This window comes from Eubalaena glacialis, chromosome 19, assembly GCF_028564815.1.
Source record: "Eubalaena glacialis isolate mEubGla1 chromosome 19, mEubGla1.1.hap2.+ XY, whole genome shotgun sequence".
In the NCBI taxonomy this organism is placed as follows: domain Eukaryota; kingdom Metazoa; phylum Chordata; class Mammalia; order Artiodactyla; family Balaenidae; genus Eubalaena; species Eubalaena glacialis.
Window position 1 is genome coordinate 18,233,292 of NC_083734.1, and position 23,095 is coordinate 18,256,386.

At 34.6% G+C, this 23,095-nt stretch overlaps 1 protein-coding gene across 4 annotated transcripts in view; it reads left to right on the plus strand.

Moving 5' to 3' along the window:
- The window catches only part of NF1 (neurofibromin 1), a 250,231-nt gene that overhangs the window by 87,620 nt on the left and 139,516 nt on the right, over positions 1–23,095 (plus strand). For all 4 annotated transcript variants that reach the window (XM_061176469.1, XM_061176470.1, XM_061176471.1 and 1 more), the window contains 4 exons: positions 466–597; positions 8,205–8,339; positions 11,682–11,795; positions 21,957–22,036. In XM_061176469.1, the coding sequence (XP_061032452.1) occupies positions 466–597; positions 8,205–8,339; positions 11,682–11,795; positions 21,957–22,036 (461 nt within the window). The remainder of the gene's footprint in view (positions 1–465; positions 598–8,204; positions 8,340–11,681; positions 11,796–21,956; positions 22,037–23,095) is intronic.

Below are 23,095 nucleotides of genomic sequence, written 5' to 3' on the forward strand. Positions count from 1 at the left end.
GGTTTATCACATATTCCTTCAACACTGTGTTGAACCACTAATCTCTTTTAAAACTGATAATAGCATCCTTGCCTTGGGAAAATATATACTATATATGCATATGTTTCTGAAATGTGTAAAACATTAAACTTATAAAAAAGAAAAAGATTGCCTACAGAATTAGCTCTCTAAAAACTTTGTTTTTCAGATTCACTAGATTATCAGTGAGAAAAGACAGTCTCAAATGCTCACGCTTATGTAGTGAGCGATTTGTTTCATGTTCATTATGATATTTTAAAATAGATGTATGGTTTGGTGTTTGAATTAAAGACATTACTTGAAGACTTTGGAAATCATAGTGTGTGTTTGCATGGTCTTAGGAAGTTTCTCACAAAGTGATAAACCATAAAACTACAGTGATTACCAGAGCATACAACTCATGCAAATTTGGACTTTTCCTTTCTTATGGTCTCTGTTTTTCTCCAGTCTGCATTGGATTGGTGGCCTAAGATTGATGCCGTATATTGTCACTCAGTTGAACTTCGAAATATGTTTGGTGAAACACTTCATAAAGCAATCCAGGGTTGTGGAGCGCACCCAGCAATACGAATGGCACCGGTAAGATTAATCATGAATTTTGAATTCCACCTTCTTGCAATTGCGTTTTCCGTGTCTTTATCCCATTCTTGCTGTTTTGATTTTTCTAGAAAATCAAATGAGACCTTTCTTTTCAGTAAGTATTGTGGTATGTTGAATACTGCAATATCGTTGCAATACTAGTTAATGATGTATGTTTTCCACTATTTCAGTGAGTTTAACTTACTTTTCTTAGAGATATTTTCTAACAAAATGCTGTTAAAATCTTAATGAATGTCACTTTTTCTTTCTTTTTTTGGTTTCTTTTTCCTTTAATTTTTCCTTATGAATCAAAATATTTTGATTAGCTCCTCATCTTTTGGGGGTGAGTAAGGGAAGCTGACTCCTGGGTTAGAGTGAATGTTCCTACTAATGCACAGTTTTGCCCATTGGATGCTGAATATTGCACACAGGAAATTACAAATAAAATTTAAAGTTTATATTCAAAATAATATTTCATATTTCATTAAACATACTTTGAACATTTAAAATTATAGGCACTTTGATATTAAAGTTTGACTCTGTTTAAACTTAATAAAAGTAGATATTTTCAAATAAGCATTCTCACAGATTAATACTCTTAATTTGGAAACTCATATAGAACCAATTTAAAAAGACAATTAGAAGATGGTAGAAGTCATTTCTTGGTATTCATGTATAGCAGGAGTATTATACATGGCAACTCTTGACATTGATTGGTAGTGCTTTGTCTTCTGCTTATTTTCTTTTCTTTTTTTTTTTTTTTTTTTTAAGAATTTTGGTAGGAACTTTATAAATTTATTTATTTATTTATTTTTGCTGTGCTGGGTCTTAGTTTCTGTGCGAGGGCTTTCTCTAGTTGTGGCGAGCGGGGGCCACTCTTCATCGCGGTGCGCGGGCCTCTCACTATCGCGGCCTCTGTTGTTGCGAACAGGCTCCAGACGTGCAGGCTCAGTAGTTGTGGCTCATGGGCCCAGTTGCTCCATGGCATGTGGGATCTTCCCAGACCAGGGCTCGAACCTGTGTCCCCTGCATTGGCAGGCAGATTCTCAACCACTGTGCCACCAGGGAAGCCCTGCTTCTTATTTTCTATTCTTTTTGGCTGCTGTCGCTCACATGATCAGATGCCAACCAGTCACTGTTTTGCATGGCAGTGGGCTTCTGTGGCTGTATGTATGACCATTGTAACTACCTCAGAAAAGTCCTTGGTTTCTTTGACTTTTCTGTGTATAGTTACCATTATAGTCATATCATGTCATTTCACATGAAAATGTGGCATGTTGTCACCTATTGGTTTTAATAGTAAATTAGCCACTTCACACTTAAAAGATAATTTAAACAGCTTTCTTCCTGGCATACATCTCTTTTTCCAAGTTCCCTCAGTCAGTAAAATATTTTAGTTTTATACAGTTCTAGTTCACTCTGATCCAGTTGTCAGCCATTGTTTCTGAGGATTGTTTATCTTAGATGTTCAAATAGAGAAGTTTGCTACACCATATATTTTGGGATTATTTAGCCCAAAAAATTATAGCCAAAAGAGCATGGCAGTCATGTTTTAGTAAATAAAATGCAAAGTTATCTTTAGTTTTTGTAATGCCAAGTACTTAATTTTTTAAAAAAATGAAAATTTCAATCCAAGTATAAATTAATTGGAGATAAACATAAATAATAGCTACTTAAATGTTATTAACTTGACATTCATTTTTAAAAAGTTTTAGAAAATGACTTAAACTGTTTAAAAATTATTTATTGACCTATTTATTCATTCCAAATATCCTCTGGAAAGTTAGAACTTTGACTTTTATTTTATTTTATTTTATTTATTTATTTATTGATTGGCTGTGTTGGGTCTTCGTTGCTGCGCACGGGCTTTCTCTAGTTGTGGAGAGCAGGGGCTACTCTTTGTTGCGGTGCGCGGGCTTCTCATTGTGGTGGCTTCTCTTGTTGCGGAGCACGGGCTCCAGGGGTGCGGGCTTCAGTAATTGCAGCACATGGGCTCAGTAGTTGTGGCACACGGGCTTAGTTGCTCCGCAGCATGTGGGATCTTCCCGGACCAGGGCTCGAACCCGTGTCCCCTGCATTGGCAGGCAGATTCTTAACCACTGTGCCACCAGGGAAGCCCAGCAGGCAGATTCTTAACCACTGTGCCACCAGGGAAGTCTGTGAAATTTTAGATGTATGTGTATTTGTACATAATGGCCAAGGGATGGCTTCCTGGCTGATACTCTTTTTTTTTTTTTTTTTAACTTTTTATTTTATATGGGAGTATAGCTGATTGACAATGTTGTGATAGTTTCAGGTGTACAACAAAGCAACTCAGCCATACATATACATGTATCCATTCTCCCCCAAACTACCCTCCCATCCAAGCTCTGGCTGATACTCTTATCAGGGAAAATAATCATCAAATCTACTATGAAATAATTTTTTAGGATAAGAAAATGCTTCAATTTGGATGATCCTTAAGGTGAATCTTACCCCTCTTAAGCCTGGTGAGTGAACAGTCTGACAACAAATATAGGAAGTATCGAATTTGCACTAGCTGCCAAGCACATTATTAATGCCAGGGAAGCATGATGAGCTAAACAGACACAGAGATGCCAGTCTTGTAGGTTTTGCTTGAAAACTTCTAATGAAGAGCCAACTACAGTGCCCATAAAGTCTGGAAACAGTCAAATGTACATAATGAATGGTTTAGAGATACTTTACATCAGGGTTTCCCAACTTTGGCACTACTGACATTTTGGCATGGTTAATTCTTTGTTGTAGGGGACTGTCCTGTGCATTGTGGGATGTTCAACAGCATCTTTAGCGTCTACCGACTAGACACCAGTAGCATCTCTTGCCCCCCAGCCAGTCATGAAAAACAAAAATGTCTACAGACATTTTTCAGATATTCCCTGGGGAACAAAATTGCCCCCAGTTGAGAACCACTCTATGACATGATATGTTCAGTGGGTTGTCCTTATTTGCATTGCCTCAGATAATTTGTGGCTCTGATAAACCTTAGCTTTCAGTTTGCTGCAGAAGTAATCAAGGAGTTCATTGTGTCAAGTTAAAATAATATGTGTTTCTAGGCTTTACAACTACTCTGTATTTTGGATATGGATAAATTTCTTTCTGTAAAGAGCCAAGTATTTAAAAATTTTTCTCCAACCAGGATCAACTCATGTCCCTATCACTCCCAGCTATCATGATCCTCTCTCTTTTTCTGGAGCTCTATAGAACCCTTCTGATTCTTCCATAAGACAGCACTGCAGGGGGGGTGGGATTAATTGGGAGGTTGGGATTGACATATATACACTATCGATACTACGTATAAAATAGATAACTAATGAGAACCTACTGTATAGCACAGGGAACTCTACTCAATGCTCTGTGGTGACCTAAATGAGAAGGAACTCCAAAAAAGAGGGGATATATGTATATGTATAGCTGATTCACTTTGCTGTACAGTATAAACTAACACAGTATTGTAAAGCAACTATACTCCAATTAAAAAAAAAAAAAAGTGGCCCAGGAGATCAAATAAAGAAAACAAGATCCATACACACACACACACGCACACAAAGACAGCACTGCAGATATTTGAATAAAGTTATACTGTACTGCTAAGGGTTCTTCAAAAGTGTGTGTAGGTATGCGCTTTGTTTCCTCTGTTTTTACAGCTAAGGAAACTGAGGCACAAGTACTGTTAAATGAATGACATATCATCACATGGTTAGTAAACAGTCAACATTCAGTCCAGTGTCTTTCCAGTTCTTCAGCTGTCTTCCCCTACCCTTGTTTTAGCTTGATGAAAGCAGGAGCCTTGTCTGGCTTGTCCAGCACCCAGTTCCTGGTCCCTAGAACAGTATCTGGCATGTCGTAGGCATCTAGTACATATTTGTTGAATTTCTTACTTGACCTGCTTTCAAAACCCTCCTCCATCTGGTATGCTTCTCTTCTGGAAAGAATCTTCATTGCTTTTTTTCAATGAAAATGATATATTAAGCTCTGAGTTTAGTGTTGTAGATGTGGTATAATAATTGATGAAAACTGTTAACCTGCTGTATCTGCATATGATGTTTCTACTAATACAGTCAAAGATTGCATTATTTTAGATTAAGCTTTTAATCATTTAAACTCCTTAGCCTTTTTCATATGAACATTGAGCCATAGCTTCTCCATTTTGTACTTTTGTAGTATTTTTTAGAATTTGAGATATTTATCTCAGCACTAATCATTTATGTTTTAAAAATAAGATAGCCTGTTAATAATATGTGTAAATTCTGCACGAAAATTTTCCTTCTTAAAAGGGATCCTGGCTCAGCACATGCTTCTTACATGCCTATAATTCAGTCATGGCCTTAATTAACTTAACAGATGGTTTTGGCCCTTTGTAAACACCTGAGTACTCTGATTCATGAATTTTTTCCTGGGCGTGACTGCCTCTCCTCTTTGGCCAATGTGTATATACCAGGTTGGATTCCTACTATTATTTGCAATGTGGAAGATTAATTAATAAACTAATGGGTGGTTTATTTTTCTTACATTTCTAGCCAAGAAATATCTTTCTTCTTTAGCATGTTATTTCTTACTTTATGTAACCCACTAATGGTCACTAATTAAAAGGTATTTGAATTGAAAAATTTATTTAAATTTTTCAAGTCTTTTCCCCCGGTTTTATTGAGATATAATTGACCCACAGCACTCTATGAGTTTTCCCCCGGTTTTATTGAGATATAATTGACCCACAGCACTATATGAGTTTAAGATGTACTGCATAATAACTTAAGTTTCATATACTGTGAAATGATTACCACAGTATGTTTAGTTAACATCCATCATTTCATATACATACGAAAAAAAAAAGAAAAAAAGGTTTTTTCCTTGTGATGGGAACTCAGGATCTACTTTCTTAACAACTTTCCATACAGCAGTGTTAACTATAGTCATCATGTTGTACATCCCCAGTACTTATTTACCTTATAACTGAAAGTTTGTACCTTTTGACCATTTTCATCCAGTTCTCCCAACCTCTACTCCCTGTGTCTGGTAACCAGAAATCTGAGCTCTTTTTCTATGAGTTTGTTTTCTGTTTTGTTTTGTTTTTAAGATACCACATATAAGTGAGATCATACAGTATTTGTCTTTCTCTGTCTGACTCATTTCACTTAGCATAATGCCCTCCAGGTCCACTCATGTTGTCCAAATGGCAGGATTTCCTTCTTTTTTATGGTTGAATAATAATCCATTATGTGTGTGTGTGTGTGTGTGTGTGTGTACCACAGTTTCATGACACTTGTTTCCATGTCTTGGCTATTGTAAGTAATGCTGCAGTGAACATAGGGATGCAGGTATATCTTTGACATAGTGTTTTCATTTTCTTTGGACAAATACCCAAAAGTAGAATTGCTGGATCTTATGGTAATTCTATTTTTAATTTTTTGAGGAACAACCATACTGCTTTCCCTAGTGGCTGTACCAGTTAAATCCCACCAGTAGTGCACAAGGGTTCCCTTTTCTCCACATCTTCACCAGCATTTGTTATCTTTTGTCTTTTTGATGATAGTCATTGTCACAGGTGTGAGGTGATAGCTCATTGTGGCTTTATTTTCATTTCCCTGATGGTTAGTGATTTGAGTACCTTTTCATGTGTCTGTTGGCTGTTTGTATGTCTTCTTTGGAAAAATGTTTATTCGTGTCCTTTGCCCCTTTTAAAATTGCATTATTTGGTTTTTGCTGTTGAGATACATGAATTCTTTACGTATCTTGGATAGTAACCACTTATCAATTTATGATTTGCAAATTTTTTTCCATTCCCTAGGTTGTCTTTTCATTTTGTTAATCATTTCTTCTCCTGTGCAGAAGCTCTTTAGTTTGAAAAACAACACCCCACTTGTTATTTTGTTGTTTGTGCTTTAGGTGTCATATACAAAAAAATCATTGCCAAGACTCATGTCAAGGAGTTTTTTTTTTCTGTTTTCTTCTGGAAGTTTTATGGTTTCCAGTCTTACATTTAAGTCTTTAGTCTATTTCAAGTTAATAATTGTGAGTGGTGTAGAATTTTTCAAGTTTTACATTTTGTATTAGGCAGCCATGCTGGAACAAAATTTGTATGCTGCTATCTGAGATTGATATGATATAATCAAACTATTATTTACTTTTTGGAAATGGTTAATAAATAGATAATTTTTATATCTGCTAATTGTTCTCTGCTCCGTTTTCCTGTGCAATGGCTGCATCATGGAAGAACAGTTACACTTAGTGACATTTTAATAAATAAATTTGTTTAATGAAAGTTTTACCTTGATCTACGGTGTTACTTCGACTTAGAATGAAAAGAAGTTTAATGGGAGCAAACAGTAAAAACAGCATTTATTAAATATATTTGGTAAGATGTTTGTTGTGCGATTATAAATATAAAAGCAACTTGTATTTGTAAGTTTTGCTATTTACTTTCTGTAGTGACATTCCTGTAGTACATTAGATAGTTTTTCTTCCACACTGAGGACAAAAACCTTCAGTGTTCTTGGGCATAATAACAAATGCATTTCTCACATGTAAACATTGACAATAATTGCTGTTATGTTATAGATATGCATCTCTACTTTTTACCTTTGAAGTTCAGCCTTTTACAAGGACATTTTTATTATGAGTCCATAGATGCTGGATATTCTCCTATCTGTGTATTTGCATATAAAAACATACATGTCAAAAGCATACATTTTTGTTTCCTTTTAAAGGAAAAGGGGAAATGTTTTGTAAGAATAGATAGAAAGGTGGTATTGGATCCAGAGTATAATTGTTGGATTTCCGGTTGAATAACATCCATAATTATAGTATTAACACAGCATCTACCATAGTATCTCTGTAATTGAAACACATTTTCCATGATTTAATTTTTCTCAAAGAATTCTTTCTCTGTTTTATCAATGTTCTTCAGGCAAAATACATGCATTCTATAACTTGAGAGAGATGGAATACAATTAAAGGAAAAAGAAAATCTTACAGTTAAACTGTTAAATACAGATATTGCCTGTATAGCATATTTCATCAATTCTAAGAAGTACCTATTTAACATTTCTGAAATTGGGGTTCATCTTATTTGTATGATGTCTTACAGTTGACAGTGAGTTTTCATTCCTTGTGGTACATAAAATGATTATGCATCTTACAGTTGATAACGTCATTGATTCTATGAAATATTTGTGTATACCTGTATGAGATGTTTTGTTAAATGAGTTGCTCACTGTATGTATCTGTGAGAGCTATAGAATAAATATTTTATCTCTAATATTTTCACACTTGGAAAATTGTTTTTAACATAGGAGTCAACCTTATATTAAAGCTTTTAGTATCTTAGCAGATTTTCACTTAAACTTTATTATATAAGAATAATATAAATGTTGCAAAAATAATTTTTATTTGCTTTTCAAGCTTACTTATATTAATCTTATACTTTCTATTGAATGTTTCTACTAATACTACACATTTGGTGGTGTAAAATATGTCCCTTTATTTTTCGAAGCTTTTTAAAAATAGATTTACTTGAAAAAGTTGAATAGCTATTATCCTGATTCTGATGTCTGATTCTTACAAGGTGAATGTCATGTTTTTGTTTTTAGAGTCTTACATTTAAAGAAAAAGTAACAAGCCTTAAATTTAAAGAAAAACCTACAGACCTGGAGACAAGAAGCTATAAGTATCTTCTCTTGTCCATGGTGAAACTGATTCATGCAGATCCAAAGCTCTTGCTTTGTGTAAGTATTTTTTATAAAATGCCTTGAAATTATTATACTAACTTAGTTTGGTTTAGCTGAAAAGCCGAAACCTTGAAGGTGATTGTTAGCTCAAGAACACTTACTGACCTTCCTGATCATACATGAAACCTAAGAGATCCCTAAGAAAACAAACTTACAGAGAATACTAATATAATTAGATCAGATTTCTTAACCTTTTGTCTTAATTTTTCTTATCATTAAACTAACATACTTTGGTGAGATCTTCTGTCCATACCCGGCTACCAGATTATATATTATTCAGGCATAATCCTGGGATGGGGTTTAGATGTAATGAAGCAACCATAAATTGAGTGCTTCCTATATCTACACAGTTGGTTTTTTAAGTCTCCAATTGCTATTGCCAAAAAATTGAGTTTTTCCATCCCCCTTTCTTCCTGTCATCAGCCTTTTAATATCACTGGCTTTGCCTGTGTATACTGTATTGGGAGGAAAAGGAGTTAAAAATGGGTATGGTTAGCACTGTTATTGTGGTAACTCTGCTCTTAACAGCCTCAGATGGTATTAGATTCCTGAAAGCATCACTGTAGTACACAAGATAATTAGGAACTAACAAGTGAAAATGAGTGACAGTTATATGAAAGGATGAAAAACATGGGTTCTGGAGACATATTAGCTATGTGATTTGGGTGACTTAACCTCTCTGTGTTTAGTTTTCTTATCTGAAATATTGTGATGATAATAATAGTTCCTACCTTAGCTTGTTAAGCAGACTGAGATAGTACATGTCATGCTTTTAGGAACAATGCAGAATAAATGCATAATGAGCACTAAATAAATGTTACGTATTATTACTATTAATAAAATACAGTTAACATTAACACTAATATTATTAATGCCCCAAACATAACAGAAATATATCATGAAGCTCATAGGATAACATATTTAACCCCTGTGGAATTTCTTCAGTCCTTGGAGCGCAACATCCAGAACAATTTCCTATTGCTTTGTTCAGCAACAGGCTTTTTAAGTGCTAAGGGTACTTTTAATTTTGATGGTATATTTTTCAAATTACTATACTATAGGAGTTCATAACTTGATGTCCATAGTTTCAAGAGTTCTTTGAGTCCTCTGAATTAAAAAAAGTAGTTATGTAAATATTTTTTCTGGAGAGAAAAGAGATGAGAGAGAGACAGAATTCCCAAAAGGATTAGTGACCCCCCAAAAAAGGCCTATGTTGTTTTGAGCTCTTTGAAAAGCCCATCCAAATTTGGGAGTCTAATAGAATAAATTGTTAGAACTTTGGTATGGAAAAAGTCCTAAAATCTATCATTAAGACTTTATAAACGGAATGAAATAACTTTTTCCCCTCATTTCTTTGTTATGTAGCCCAGGTTACTTGTGGTGTTGTTTCATCATGCATGTCATATATTAGCACCACTCTGTTTGCATAGCTATAATTCAGAATCAGAGAATACATCAAAGTCACCAGTGCCTTCTGTGTTAAATATTTTATTGTCAAGGAACAAGAATTTAAGCAAAAAGTGCTGTTTTCCACGTTTAAAATTTAGCAAGCAGAAAAGGATCATTTAAAATAGAAATTATTTTCTTTGCTGCCATCTAGTGGTTAAACAACTTTTCTCAGAGTAATCAAAGGTAAGTTAAAATAGTGAAAGATTCATTGTAAATATTTGATTATTTTATATTTTACCTATAAAAATCTAAATCTTAGTAAATAGGATAAATATAGGAATAACTATTAAGTGATTTCAGTCATGGTTTTTTAAAGTAATGTGATTTTATTGTCTTCTATCTCTACCTCTCTATCCTAATTCATACTACTCTCAATTTTTCAAGCCTCCTAATTGCTCAGCTTGCATCATCTCTTGCTTTTAATCATTTCTCTGCACTAAAGTTACAGTGATATCTTCAAAAAACAAATCTTATGCTTCTTGCCCAGCTTAAAACCTTTTAGTTGAGGTTGCTTTGGGAATAAAGCAAACTCCAAATAGACCTACATGGTTTTGCAGCGTTTGACTCCCACCTACCACCTCTGCAACATCTAGCATTATATTTGTCTTCTTTACTCTAGTCATGATGGCCTTTCACTCCCTCTTACTACATTCCTTCATGCTTATCCATGCACTTGCAGTTCCTCTGCCTACAGTATGCTTCCCTATCCTCTTGACATAGTAATTCCTAATTCTGAGCTGTTACCACTGCCCTAAGGAAGCATCCCTGCCTATACCACATTTCCCTGTTACAGGTGCTCATAGCAGCATGTAACTTCATAGTTCTTTCTCATTTGCAATTTAAACTTGTTGATCTAATTATTTTATTGATGTTTGTCTTTCCCACCAGACTACATGTTCCAAGAGGGTAGGAAACATGTCTTTTTTACTTGTTGTGTCTTTGGTGTTCAGTAAATGTTATTGGATTATTAATGAATGAATACAAATGTCAGAAAAATAGGCAAACAGTTTTTGAATTATAGATACACTGGGGTAAGGGCTTACCTTAACTGTTGTAATGGGAAAGAGTGTGTAGTTAACAAAATAAAATATGGGCACTAATTGTATTGGCCTCACTTAAATGAACCATACATGCTTGAAGTGTAAATAGATTCTTCCAAGTTACAGGAAGCATTTTAGTCTCTTTAAGTAGGTAGACACTCACATTTATATACCGCTTTGTTTTGTATACAATGTCTTTCCACAATGAAAAAACCTGAAGTATGGGTATCTGGAGGTGTGGATTCTAGCCCTGTGTGGATTTGGGTAGGTCCTTATACTGGAAAAGAGGGCTACACAGGATAATCGTGTAGTCCTCATCAAGCATGCACATTCTTTGCCTTTCATCACAACAATTTTAAGATCCCAAACCAGAAGTTCCAAATCAGATGTATATTATTTAGCCAATGTAGTGTTGCTGAAAAAAAATTATTTACTTCCATTATTGATGTAATTTCTTAACTAAAAAGCTAATACCTAGTTTTTGTTTTCTTTTAATTAGGATTTTCTCTGGATATTATTCACATTAATGAACAAGTATAGATGTAGATTAAGAGAATTCTTAACAAAAGCAGTTTTGATTTTTTTTTTTAAATCCCACAATTATTATTTTTGAGGTAAAATTCACATACCATGAAGTTTTTACCTGTTTAAAGTGTACAATTCACTGGTTTTGGTATATTTACAAGGTTGTGTAGCCATCACCACTATCTAGGTCTAGAACATCTAGAACATTTTCATCACCTCAAAAATAAACCTAGAACCCATTAGCAGTCAGTCTCCATTCCCTCCACCCTTCAACCTGTGTCCAGCGATTTTTTTTTTTAATTGAAATTTGCTTTTTTCTTTGCAGAATCCAAGAAAACAGGGGCCTGAAACTCAAGGCAGTACCGCAGAATTAATTACAGGGCTCGTCCAACTGGTTCCTCAGTCACACATGCCAGAGATTGCTCAGGAAGCAATGGAGGTAAGGGGAAAATGAATTCTAGGCTCTTGAAGGTAAAGTTGTAACTACGTACATTCCTTTTTTTAATCTATTCCTTTTAAATTTTTTCTTTAATTTTTATTTTATTTAAAAAAATTTTTATCCAATTTTTAAAGGTTACTTTCCATTTATAGTTACTACAAAATATTACCTATATTCCCCATGTTGTGCAATACATTCTTGAGCCTGTCTTACACCCAGTAGTTTGTACCTCCCACTCCCCAGCCGCTGTATTGCCTGCCCCCCAAACTCCCTCCCATCGGTAACCACTAGTTTGGGCTCTGTATCTGTGAGTCTGCTTCTTTTTTGTTATATTGACTAGTTTGTTGGATTTTTTAGATTCCACATATAAGTGATATCATATAGTATTTGTCTTTCTCTGTCTGACTTATTTCACTTAGCATAATGCCTGCCAAGTCCATCCATGTTGCTGCAAATGGCAAAATTTCTTTCCTTTTTATGGCTGAGTAGTAGTCTGTTGTATATATATGTATTCATTACCACATCTTCTTTATCCATTCATCTGTTGGATGAATGGACACTTAGGTTGTTTCCATATCTTGGCAGTTGTAAGTTATGCTACTATAAACATTGGGGTGTATGTATCTTTTCTAATTAGTATTTTTTTTCTTTCCCATATGTACCCAGGAGTGGAATTGCTGGTCATATGGTAGTTCTATTTTTAGTTTTTTGAGGAAAAAACTGTTTTCCACAGTGGCTGCACGAGTTTACATCCCCACCAACAATGTACAAGGGATCCCTTTCCTCCATATCCTCATCAACATTTGTTATTTGTGTTCTTTTGGTTCATTCTGACAGATGTGAGGTGATATCTCATTGTGGTTTTGATTTGCATTTCCCTGATGATTACTGATATTGAGTATCTTTTCATATGCCTGTTGGCCATCTGTATGTTTCTTTGGAAAAATGTGTATTCAGTTCTTTTGCCCATTTTTAAAATCGGGTTGTTTGTTTTTTTGATGTTGAGTTGTATGAGCTGTTTATATATGTTGAATATTAGTCTCTTATCAGTCATATAGTTTGCAAATATTTTCTCCCATTCAGTAGGCTGTTTTTGCATTTTGTCAATGGTTTCCTTTGTTGTGCAAAAGGTTTTAAGTTTAATTACGTCCCATTTGTTTATTTTTGCTTTTATTTCCTTTGCTTTAGGAGACAGATCTAAAAAAATACTGCTACCATTTATATCAAAGAGTGTTCTGCTTATGTTTTCCTCTAGAAGATTTATGGTTTCTGGCCTTATATATTTAGGTCTTTAATCCATTTTGAGTTTATTTTTGTATATGGTGTTAGAGAATGTTCTAATTTCATTCTTTGACATGTAGCTGTCCAGTTTTCCCGGCACCACTTATTTTCTTCCATTGTTATTTTTTTAAATTAATTAATTAACTTATTTTTGGCTGCATTGGGTCTTCGTTGCTGCACACGAGCTTTTCTCTAGTTGCGGCGAGCCAGGGCTACTCTTCATTGCGGTGCCCGGGCTTCTCATTGTGGTGGCTTCTCTTGTTGTGGAGCACGGGCTCTAGGCACACGGGCTTCGGTAGTTGTGGCACATGGGCTCAGTAGTTGTGGCTCGCAGGCTCTAGAGCGCAGGCTCAGTAGTTGTGGTGCACGGGCTTAGTTGCTCCCTGGCATGTGGGGTCTTCCTGGACCAGGGCTCGAACCCATGTCCCCTGCATTTGCAGGCGGATTCTTAACCACTGCGCCACCAGGGAAGGCCAGTATGGTCTTTTTTTTTTTTTTTTTTTTAAGGAACTCCTTTATTTATTTATTTATTTATTTTTGGCTGTGTTGGGTCTTCGTTTCTGTGCGAGGGCTTTCTCTAGTTGTGGCGAGCGGGGGCCACTCTTCATCGCGGTGCACGGGCCTCTCACTATCACGGCCTCTCTTCTTGCGGAGCACAGGCTCCAGACGCGCAGGCTCAGCAATTGTGGCTCACGGGCCTAGTCGCTCCGCGGCATGTGGGATCTTCCCAGACCAGGGCTCGAACCCGTGTCCCCTGCGTTGGCAGGCAGATTCTCAACCACTGCGCCACCAGGGAAGTCCTGTGATCTTTTAATGTATTGTTGAATTCATTTTGCTAATATTTGGTTGAGAATTTTTACATCTGTGTTCATCAATGATATTGGCCTGTAATTTTCTTTTTTGTCATAGCTTTGTCTCATTTTGGTATCAGGGTGATGGTGACCTCGTAGAATGAGTGAGGAAGCATTCCTTCCTGTGCAATGTTTTGCAATAGTTTGAGAGGGATAGGTGTTAACTCTTCACTAAATGGTAAAATTCTCCTGTGAAGCCATCTGGTCCTGAACTTTTGCTTGTTGAGAATTTTTTTTTTAATTGATTCAGTTTCATTACTGGTAATTGGTCTGTTCATATTTTCTATATCTTCTTGATTTAGTCTTGGAGACTACATTTCTAGGAATTTGTTTTTTTCGCAGGTGTCCATTTTATTGACATATAATTGTTCATAGTAATCTCTTATCATTTGTATTTCTGTGGTATCAGTTGTAACTTTTCCTTTTTCATTTCTGATTTTATTCTTTTAGGCCCTCTCCCTTTTTTTCTTGATGAGGCTGGCTAAAGGTTTATCAATTTTGTTTATCTTTTCAAAGAACTGCTCTTAGTTTCATTGATCTTTTCTATTGCTTTTTTAGTCTCTGTTTCACTTACTTCTGCTCTGATCTTTATGATTTTTCTTCTACTAACTTTGGGTTTTGTTTGTTCTTCTTTTTCTCGTCCCTTTAGGTTTAAGTTTAACTTGCTTATTTCAGATTTTTCTTGTTTCCTGTGCTAGGCTTTCTCTTAGAACTGAGGTTTTCATTTGTCTGCAGGTATCTTTGTTTCCTCTTTGATTTCTTCAGTAACCCATTGGTTGTTTAGTAGCATATTGTTTAGCCTCCATATGTTTGTGTTTTTTGTAGTTTGTTTCTTGTAGTTGGTGTCTAGTCTCATAGTGTTGTGGTTGGAAAAGATGCTTGATATGATTTCAGTTTTCTTAAGTTTACTGAGACTTGTTTTGTGGCCTAACATGTGATCTATCCTGGAGAATGTTCCATGTACACTTGGAAAAGAGTGTGTATTCTGCCGCTTTTGGATGGAATGTTTTCTACATATCTGTTAGTTGATATCGACTAATGTGTTGTTTAAGGCCAGTGTTTCGTTATTGGTTTTCCGTCTGGATGATCTGTCCGTTGATGTAAATGGTGTGTTAAAATCACCTACTATTATTATGTTACTGTCAGTTTCTCCCTTTATGTCTGTTAATATTTGCTTTATGTATTTAGGTGGTCCTATGTTGGATGATAGAGACATCTCATTATTGCAAAGGGTTCTAATGCATCCAGAAGATAAAACTTTATATGAGTCGAATAACAAAGATTTAAAATGTATAAAGCAAAAACACAAAATTTCTAAATATATAAAAACATGTAAAGTAAAAGGAGAGATAGACAAATGCAGTTATAGTGGGATACTTGAGCATACTTTTCTCAGTATCTGATAGAATAAGCAAGCAAACAAATAGTAAGGGTAGAAGATCTGAACAACATGGTTATCAGATTTGACCTATTTGACACTTACAGAGCACTGCATTCAATAAATGCATTTTCTTTTCAAGTACATGTGGAACATTTAGTATATCTTGAGCATAATGCAAGTCTCAACAAATTCTGAAGGATTGACATTATCCAAAATTTTTTTTATGACTACGTTGAAATTAAGCTAGATAGCAGACAACAAAAAGGTTTATGAAAGATCAAATGACTATACAGTTGACGCTTGAACAACATGGGTTTGAACTGTGCAGGTCCAGTTGTACGCAGATTTTTTCAAAAAATATGTTGGAAAACCTTTTGAATATTTGCGACCATTTGAAAAAACTTGCCGACGAATTGCTAACCTAGAAATACCAAAAAAATTAAGAAAAAGGTATGTCATGACATAAAATATATATGGATACCAGTCTATATTACCATTTTTTGGGTCATTTATTTTGTTACACTTTACTTTTTTTTAATTGAAATATAGTTGATTTACAACGTTGTGCTAATTTCTACTGTACAGCAAGGTGATTCAGTTATACATATACATACATTCTTTTTTTTAATGTTCTTTTCCGTTATGTTTTAATCACAGAATATTGAATGTAGCTCCCTGTGCTATACAGTAAGACCTTGTTTATCCATATATTATCATTTATAAATCTATTATAAAAAGTTAAAATTTATCAAAACTTACACACACACTTACAGACTGTACGTGGCATCTTTCACAGTCAAAAGAAATACAAACAAATGTACAGATGCAGTATTAAATCATAACTGCATAAAATCAACTGTAGTACATACTGTACTACTGTAATAATTTCATAACTGCATTTTGTTACTATTTTGGTGAGCTCAAGTGTCATGAGTATCTACTTAAAATGCTATGTGAGACTCATAGTCTCTGCATGAGCAGTTTATCTCTCCAGTAAATTGTGTATCAGTAAAAAGCAATCTCTTGTGGTTCTCGTGTATTTTTCATCATTTTTAGTGCAGTAACATACCTTGAATAACACCATGTGACCCATATGAAGTGCCACTAGTGATGAATGCAGAAAGAAGTCATGACATTACAAGAAGTTGAATTGTTTGATATGTGCTGTAGATTGTAGACAGCTGTGGTTGTCTGCCATTTCAAGATAAATGAATCCAGCGTAAGAACTATTGGTTGGAGGGGGGAATGGAAGTTCATGAAGCTGTTGCTGCAGATACTCCAGGTGGCATGAAACCTTGCACTTTTTGTGAAATATCTTTTTATCTTGTATTGAAAAGGCAGCTTTTATGTGGGTGCAGGATTGCTATAAGAAAGGTATACCTATTGACTTCCATATGATTCGAGAAAAAGTGAAGTCTTTATCTGACAATTTGAAGCAAAAGGAAAGTGAAGGATCTAAAAGCTGGAGAATTTAATGCCAGCAAAGGATCATTTGATAATTTTAGAAAGAGGTTTGGCTTTAAAAATGTCAAGGTAAAGGAGAAGCAGCTTCTGCTGACCAAGAGGCAGCAGATGAGTTCCCAGACGCCATTAAGAAAATCATTGAGGGGAAGGGATGTAAGCATGAACAGGTTTACAATGCAGATGAAAGTGCCCTACTCTAGAAAAAAAATGCCACAAAGGACATTTATTAGTAAGGAAGAGAAGCAAGCACCAGGATTTGTGCAAATGCAGTTGGGTTTATGATCAGAACTGCCCTTATTTATAAAGCTTCTAACTTCGAAGCCTTGAAAGGAAAAGAGAGATACCAGTTGCTATTCTTTTGGTTGTACAGCTAGAAAGCCTGCACAGTGAGAACCCTTTTTCTGGATTAGTTCCATCAATGCTTTGTCACTGAAATGAGGAAGTACCTTGCCAGTAAGGGGCTACCTTTTAAAGTTCTTTTGATACTGGACTATGCCCCTGGCCACCCGGAACTCCATGAGTTTAACACTGAAGGTGTCAAAGTGGCCTGATTGCCCCAAACATGTCTCTAATTCAGCCTCTAGATCAGGGGTTCATAAAGACCTTTAAGGCTCATTACACTTGGTACTCTGTGAAAAGGATTGTCAACGCTATGGAAGAGAACCCAAATAGAGAGAACATCCTGAAAGTCTGGAAGAATTACACTATCGAAGATGCCATCATTGTTATAGAAAAAGCTGATTCATCTTGTAAACATGATGTAAACTTACAGTATTGATAAATACAGTACAGTACTATAGATGTTTTTTCTTTATGATTTTTTAACAACATTTTCTTTTTACTAGCTTTATTGTAAGAATATAGTATATAATATATATGACATCCGACATTTGTGTTAATCGACTATGGTATTGGTAAGGCTTCCAGTCAACAGTAGGCTATTAGTAGTTAAGTTTTTAGAGAGTCAAAAGTTATATGTGCATTTTTTACTGCATGGGGGGTCAGCACCCCTAACCTCATTGTTCAAGGATCAAACTGTGCTTTGTTTTTACTCATATCCTGCTCGTAAGAAAGTAAATTAGTACAGCCATCATTAAAAATTGTTTTGTAATATATCTACAAAAGCTAAACATATGACTTAGCAATTCTCCTCCTAGGTATGTATCCAACAGAAATGTATATGTATGTTTACCAGAAGACACGTACAAAAATATAAATAGCAGCATAATTTGTAGTAGGCAAAAACGCTGGAAACAAATGTATCAACATTATCATTCCACTTATTAAAGCAATGCGAAAAGAACAAGCTACCACTAAGTACAAAGCATGGTTGAATCTCACAGACATAATATTGAGTGAAAACAGCCAAACACAAAAGAGAACATGCTGTATGATTCCCTTTATTTATATAAAGTTCAGAAACAGGCAAAAATACCTATGGTGATAGAAGTCAGAACAGTGGCTACCTTTGTCAAGAGCTGATGACCGGAAGGGAATGTGAAAAAGGCTTCTGAGTGTTAATAATGTTGATCTGGGTAATGGTTATATGAGGTGTATTCATTTGTGAAATTTCATTGAACTATATATTCAAGATTTGCTACTTCATTATTTATCATGCTTTATTTTACCAAAAGTGTTTCAGCACTCATTGTTACACTCATTGCTTGTATTTGTGTACATTGCTGTTGGTTCTATAAAACAGTATATACTTTACGTTCTTTTTGGAAAGCTATTTGACAGTATTTAGCAGGAGCTATACAGATGTCCATTTTTCTGTCCAAATAATTCCAATCCTGTAATTTTTTAATCCTGTGAATGTAAGTTAAAAGGAAAAAGCTGCACACATATATGCTTATTGCTCTTATTTGTAACAGAACATTAGGAGAATTTTAAATATTCACTAGTAAGAGAATGTGTTAATATTCAATAACGAGAATGATATTTCAATTTGGTGAACTGATTGACATATATACAGTAATATGTATAAAATGGATAACTAATAAGAACCTGCTGTATAAAAATATAAAATAAAATTCAAAAATTCAAAAAAATCCATTAAACCATGCAGATCACATAGCAATATGGAAAAATATTTATGAAATGTCAAATGAGTATACTGTGTTTACAGTTTTGTTAAAATATATGTGGAAAATTTAAAAAGGAAAGGAACATGAAAAGGAAAACATTTATATTAAGGCAGAGAAAAGGCTAACACATTTTCTTTGAATATTTCAAAAAAATGTTTTGTCAAACAAAAATGTTACAGAATTTGCCACTTTAAAGTGTCAGTAAATTGTACTAAATTTTTGCACAATAGTAACAAAATTGAATGTTAATTTGTGCTGTTTTTCCTTGATATGAGAGGTATAACCTATATAATTTTTGAAGATTCTCACAACGAATTGCAGTTTTCACTAAACATCTCAAAATAATTACAGTGAAAGTATTTGAAATAAGAAAATATAGGTCTGGTGTTTATATAATTTGTAACTTTTGGAGTTACAAAGTTGAACAAGGTTAGAAATTTACTTATTTTTCCTAATGTGAGGCAGGTTATCATTGCAGCTGTATTTGCAGTTTATGCATTTAATTTGGTTTTAAGAGAAGAAATCAGATCTCATTATGTGTTCCAAACAGTGTTTCATTGGAATTTTAATAAAAGGCTTTAAAGAGGAGTAAAGAATCTCCAAATGTGCTGACCAAGGACTGAGAAGAATGTGCAGAGCTCAACAGTGTGCGTCTGGGGGAAACGTTGTGGAGCTGGAGTTAGGATAGGGCTGGTTTGAAGGAAGAGTCTAGTTTTACTCTTTATACCCTTGATGGCATTAATTTATTTAATAGTAGTGTTTTTGTATATTAGTTGTATATTCCTGTTAATGTTCTGTGAGCCAAATCCAATTTCAATTCTGTGGTCAATTGAGGTATTTTAGGATGAATAATCTGCTATGAAATACAAAATCTATTTTCGTCCCCCTCTCTCCTTTTTGAAAAATAATTTGTCCTGTCTGTTCCAAAAGAATTTGTGGCAAATAAGATAACTTCTATTTTATCTTATGGCCTAGAAGTAAAATTTTTTTTTCAGACTTTATTTTTTATTTTTTTATTTTTTAATTATTTTTTTTCATATTAGTCAACCATTTTACACACATTAGTGTATACATGTCAATCCCAGTCAGCCAATTCATCACACCACAACCCGCACCCCACTCCGCTTTCCCCCCTTGGCGTCCATACGTTTGTTCTCTACTTCTGTGTCTCAATTTCTGCTCTGCAAACCGGGTCATCTGTACCATTTTCTAGGTTCCACATATATGCGTTAATATACGATATTTGTTTTTCTCTTTCTGACTTACTTCACTCTGTATGACAGTCTCTAGATGCATCCACGTCTCTACAAATGACCCAATTTCGCTCCTTTTTATGGCTGAGTGATATTCCATTGTATATATGTACCACTTCTTCTTTATCCATTCATCTGTCGATGGGCATTTAGGTTGCTTCCATGACCTGGCTATTGTAAATAGTGCTGCAATGAACATTAGGGTGCATGTGTCCTTTTAAATTATGCTTTTCTCTGGGTATATGCCCAGTAGTGGGATTGCTGGGTCATATGGTAATTCTATTTTTACTTTTTTAAGGAACCTCCATACTATTCTCCATAGTGGCTGTATCAATTTACATTCCCACCAACAGTGCAAAAGGGTTTCCTTTTCTCCACACCCTCTCCAGCATTTGTTTGTAGATTTTCTGATGATGCCCATTCTAACTGGTGTGAGGTGGTACTTCATTGTAGTTTTTTTTTTGTTTTTTTTTTTTAATATTTATTTATTTATTTTTGGCTGTGTTGGATCTTCGTTTCTGTGCGAGGGCTTTCTCTAGTTGCGGCAAGCGGGGGCCGCTCTTCATCGCGGCCTTTCCTACTGCGGAGCACAGGCTCCATATGCACAGGCTCAGTAGCTGTGGTTCACAGGCCCAGTTGCTCCGCGGCATATGGGATCTTCCCAGACCAGGGCTCGAACCTGTGTCCCCTGCATTGGCAGGCAGATTCTCAACCACTGCGCCACCAGGGAAGCCCCCTTCATTGTAGTTTTGATTTGCATTTCTCTAATAATTAGTGATGTTGAGCAGCTTTTCATGTGCTTTTTGGCCATCTCTATGTCTTCTTTGGAGAAATGTCTATTTAGGTCTTCTGCCCATTTTTGGATTGGGTTGGTTTTCTTTTTTAATATTGAGCTGCATAAGCTGTTTATATATTTTAAAGATTAATCCTTTGTCCGTTGATTTGTTTGCAAATATTTTCTCCCATTCTGTGGGTTGTCTTTTCGTCTTGTTTGTGGTTTCCTTTGCTTTGCAAAAGCTTTTAAGTTTCATTAGGTCCCATTTGTTTATTTTTGTTTTTATGTCCATTACTCTAGGAGGTGGATCAAAAAAGATCTTGCTGTGATTTAGGTCAAAGAGTGTTCTTCCTATGTTTTCCTCTAAGAGTTTTATAGTATCCGGTCTTACATTTAGGTCTCTAATCCATTTTGAGTTTATTTTTGTGTATGGTGTTAGGGAGTGTTGTAATTCCATTCTTTTACATGTAGCTGTCTAGTTTTCCCAGCACCACTTATTGAAGAGACTGTCTTTTCTCCATTGTACATCCTTGCCTCCTTTGTCATAGATTAGCTGACCATAGGTGCGTGGGTTTGTCTCTGGGCTTTCTATCCTGTTCCATTGATCTATATTTCTGTTTTTGTGCCAGTACCATATTGTCTTGAGGTAAAATATTTTTGTGTGTATTAGTTTTGGAGAGATCTCCTTACTTGGGTATTATTTTTGTTTTCCATAGAGTTCTTTGATACTTACTGAAATTATTTTGTTTGTGTCTTAAAGCAGTTTTTACACATGTATATTGCTCTTCTGAATTCATCAGTATATAACTTATGTGTATATGCCATTTAAAGTAAGACTGATAGGAATAAAGTAACTTCATTTTATATATATATATATTATATATATATAATATATATAATCCCCTAGAGACTTTGGTTCTTCAGAGTTTTTCTGTTGTGCCCTATACTGTGTGTTGAGGCTACAATTAAGTAGCTCAGTTTGTTAGCATTTGTAAAATAAATACTCCAGTATTATGTTTACCAAAACTCTTTTGAATAAGTCTTCTCTTTCTCTTTTTTAAAAATTCAGGCTCTGTTGGTTCTTCATCAGTTAGATAGCATTGATTTGTGGAATCCTGATGCTCCTGTGGAAACATTTTGGGAAATCAGGTATATGCACTGTTATTTTTTAATTCAATTTAAAATTTTATTTTGTATTTTTTGTCTTTGAATATTAACTCTGTAATACTTAGTTTATTATAAAACTTTATTCATTTATACCTCCAGAGGTTTTATGAGTTTGTATTTTATTTGACTTGAAATTATTAGATTATTTCTTGTTTTAACTGTAAGAGCATTGTCACAGCAGTTTAGAAAATAAATTTTTAAAAATTGTGCAGAATTTCATTATCTAAACATAAGTACTGTTATTTGGTATGTTCTCTTCTATTTCAGATTTTTATGTGGTTACAGCTGTGTTTTAAATTGATTTTTACAGTTATAAGCTTAGAGTATTAAAATTTTGTAATGTTAATAGTTTATTTCAGTTTTCTAAACTATGATCTTTCATACATTTTCGATAATACCAGTGTTTTTGGTGGATGAATTAATACTGAATATCTGCTTAGAAGGCAAAATATATATAAATTTTATAATTTATTTCCTTGGTTATATAAATTATTACCTTTCAGTGAGCATAGAGGTAACACATTGAGGAAAATGTAAGTGTGTAAGCCTCAGGTTTTGTCATTTTCTTATCATAGAAGTGGGTACACCAAGTCACTTGGCAGCTGAGTTAAATCCTAGACTCTGAAGCATTGCTTTTTGATAGTAATGTAATGTGAACCACATATGTAATTGAAAATTTTCTAGTTGCCACGTTCAAAAGTAAAAAGAAACAGGTAAAATTAACTTTAATAGTATATTTTTTAAACCAGTATATATATAATATTTTTCAACATGTAATTAATATAAAAGTTATTAATAAGATATTTTACATTCTTTTTTTAATAAAGTCTTCAAAATTTGTTATGTTTCATACTTACAGGATGTCTTAATTTAGACAAGCCACATTTCAAGTGCTCAGTAGCCACATGTGGCTGGCTAGTGGCTATTGTGTTGGACAGTGCAGCTCTAGAGTAGGAATAAGGAAACTTTTTCTCTAAAGGGCCAGGTAGTCAATATTTTAGGCTTTGTGAGCCAGGTAGTGTCTTTTATAACTATTCAGTT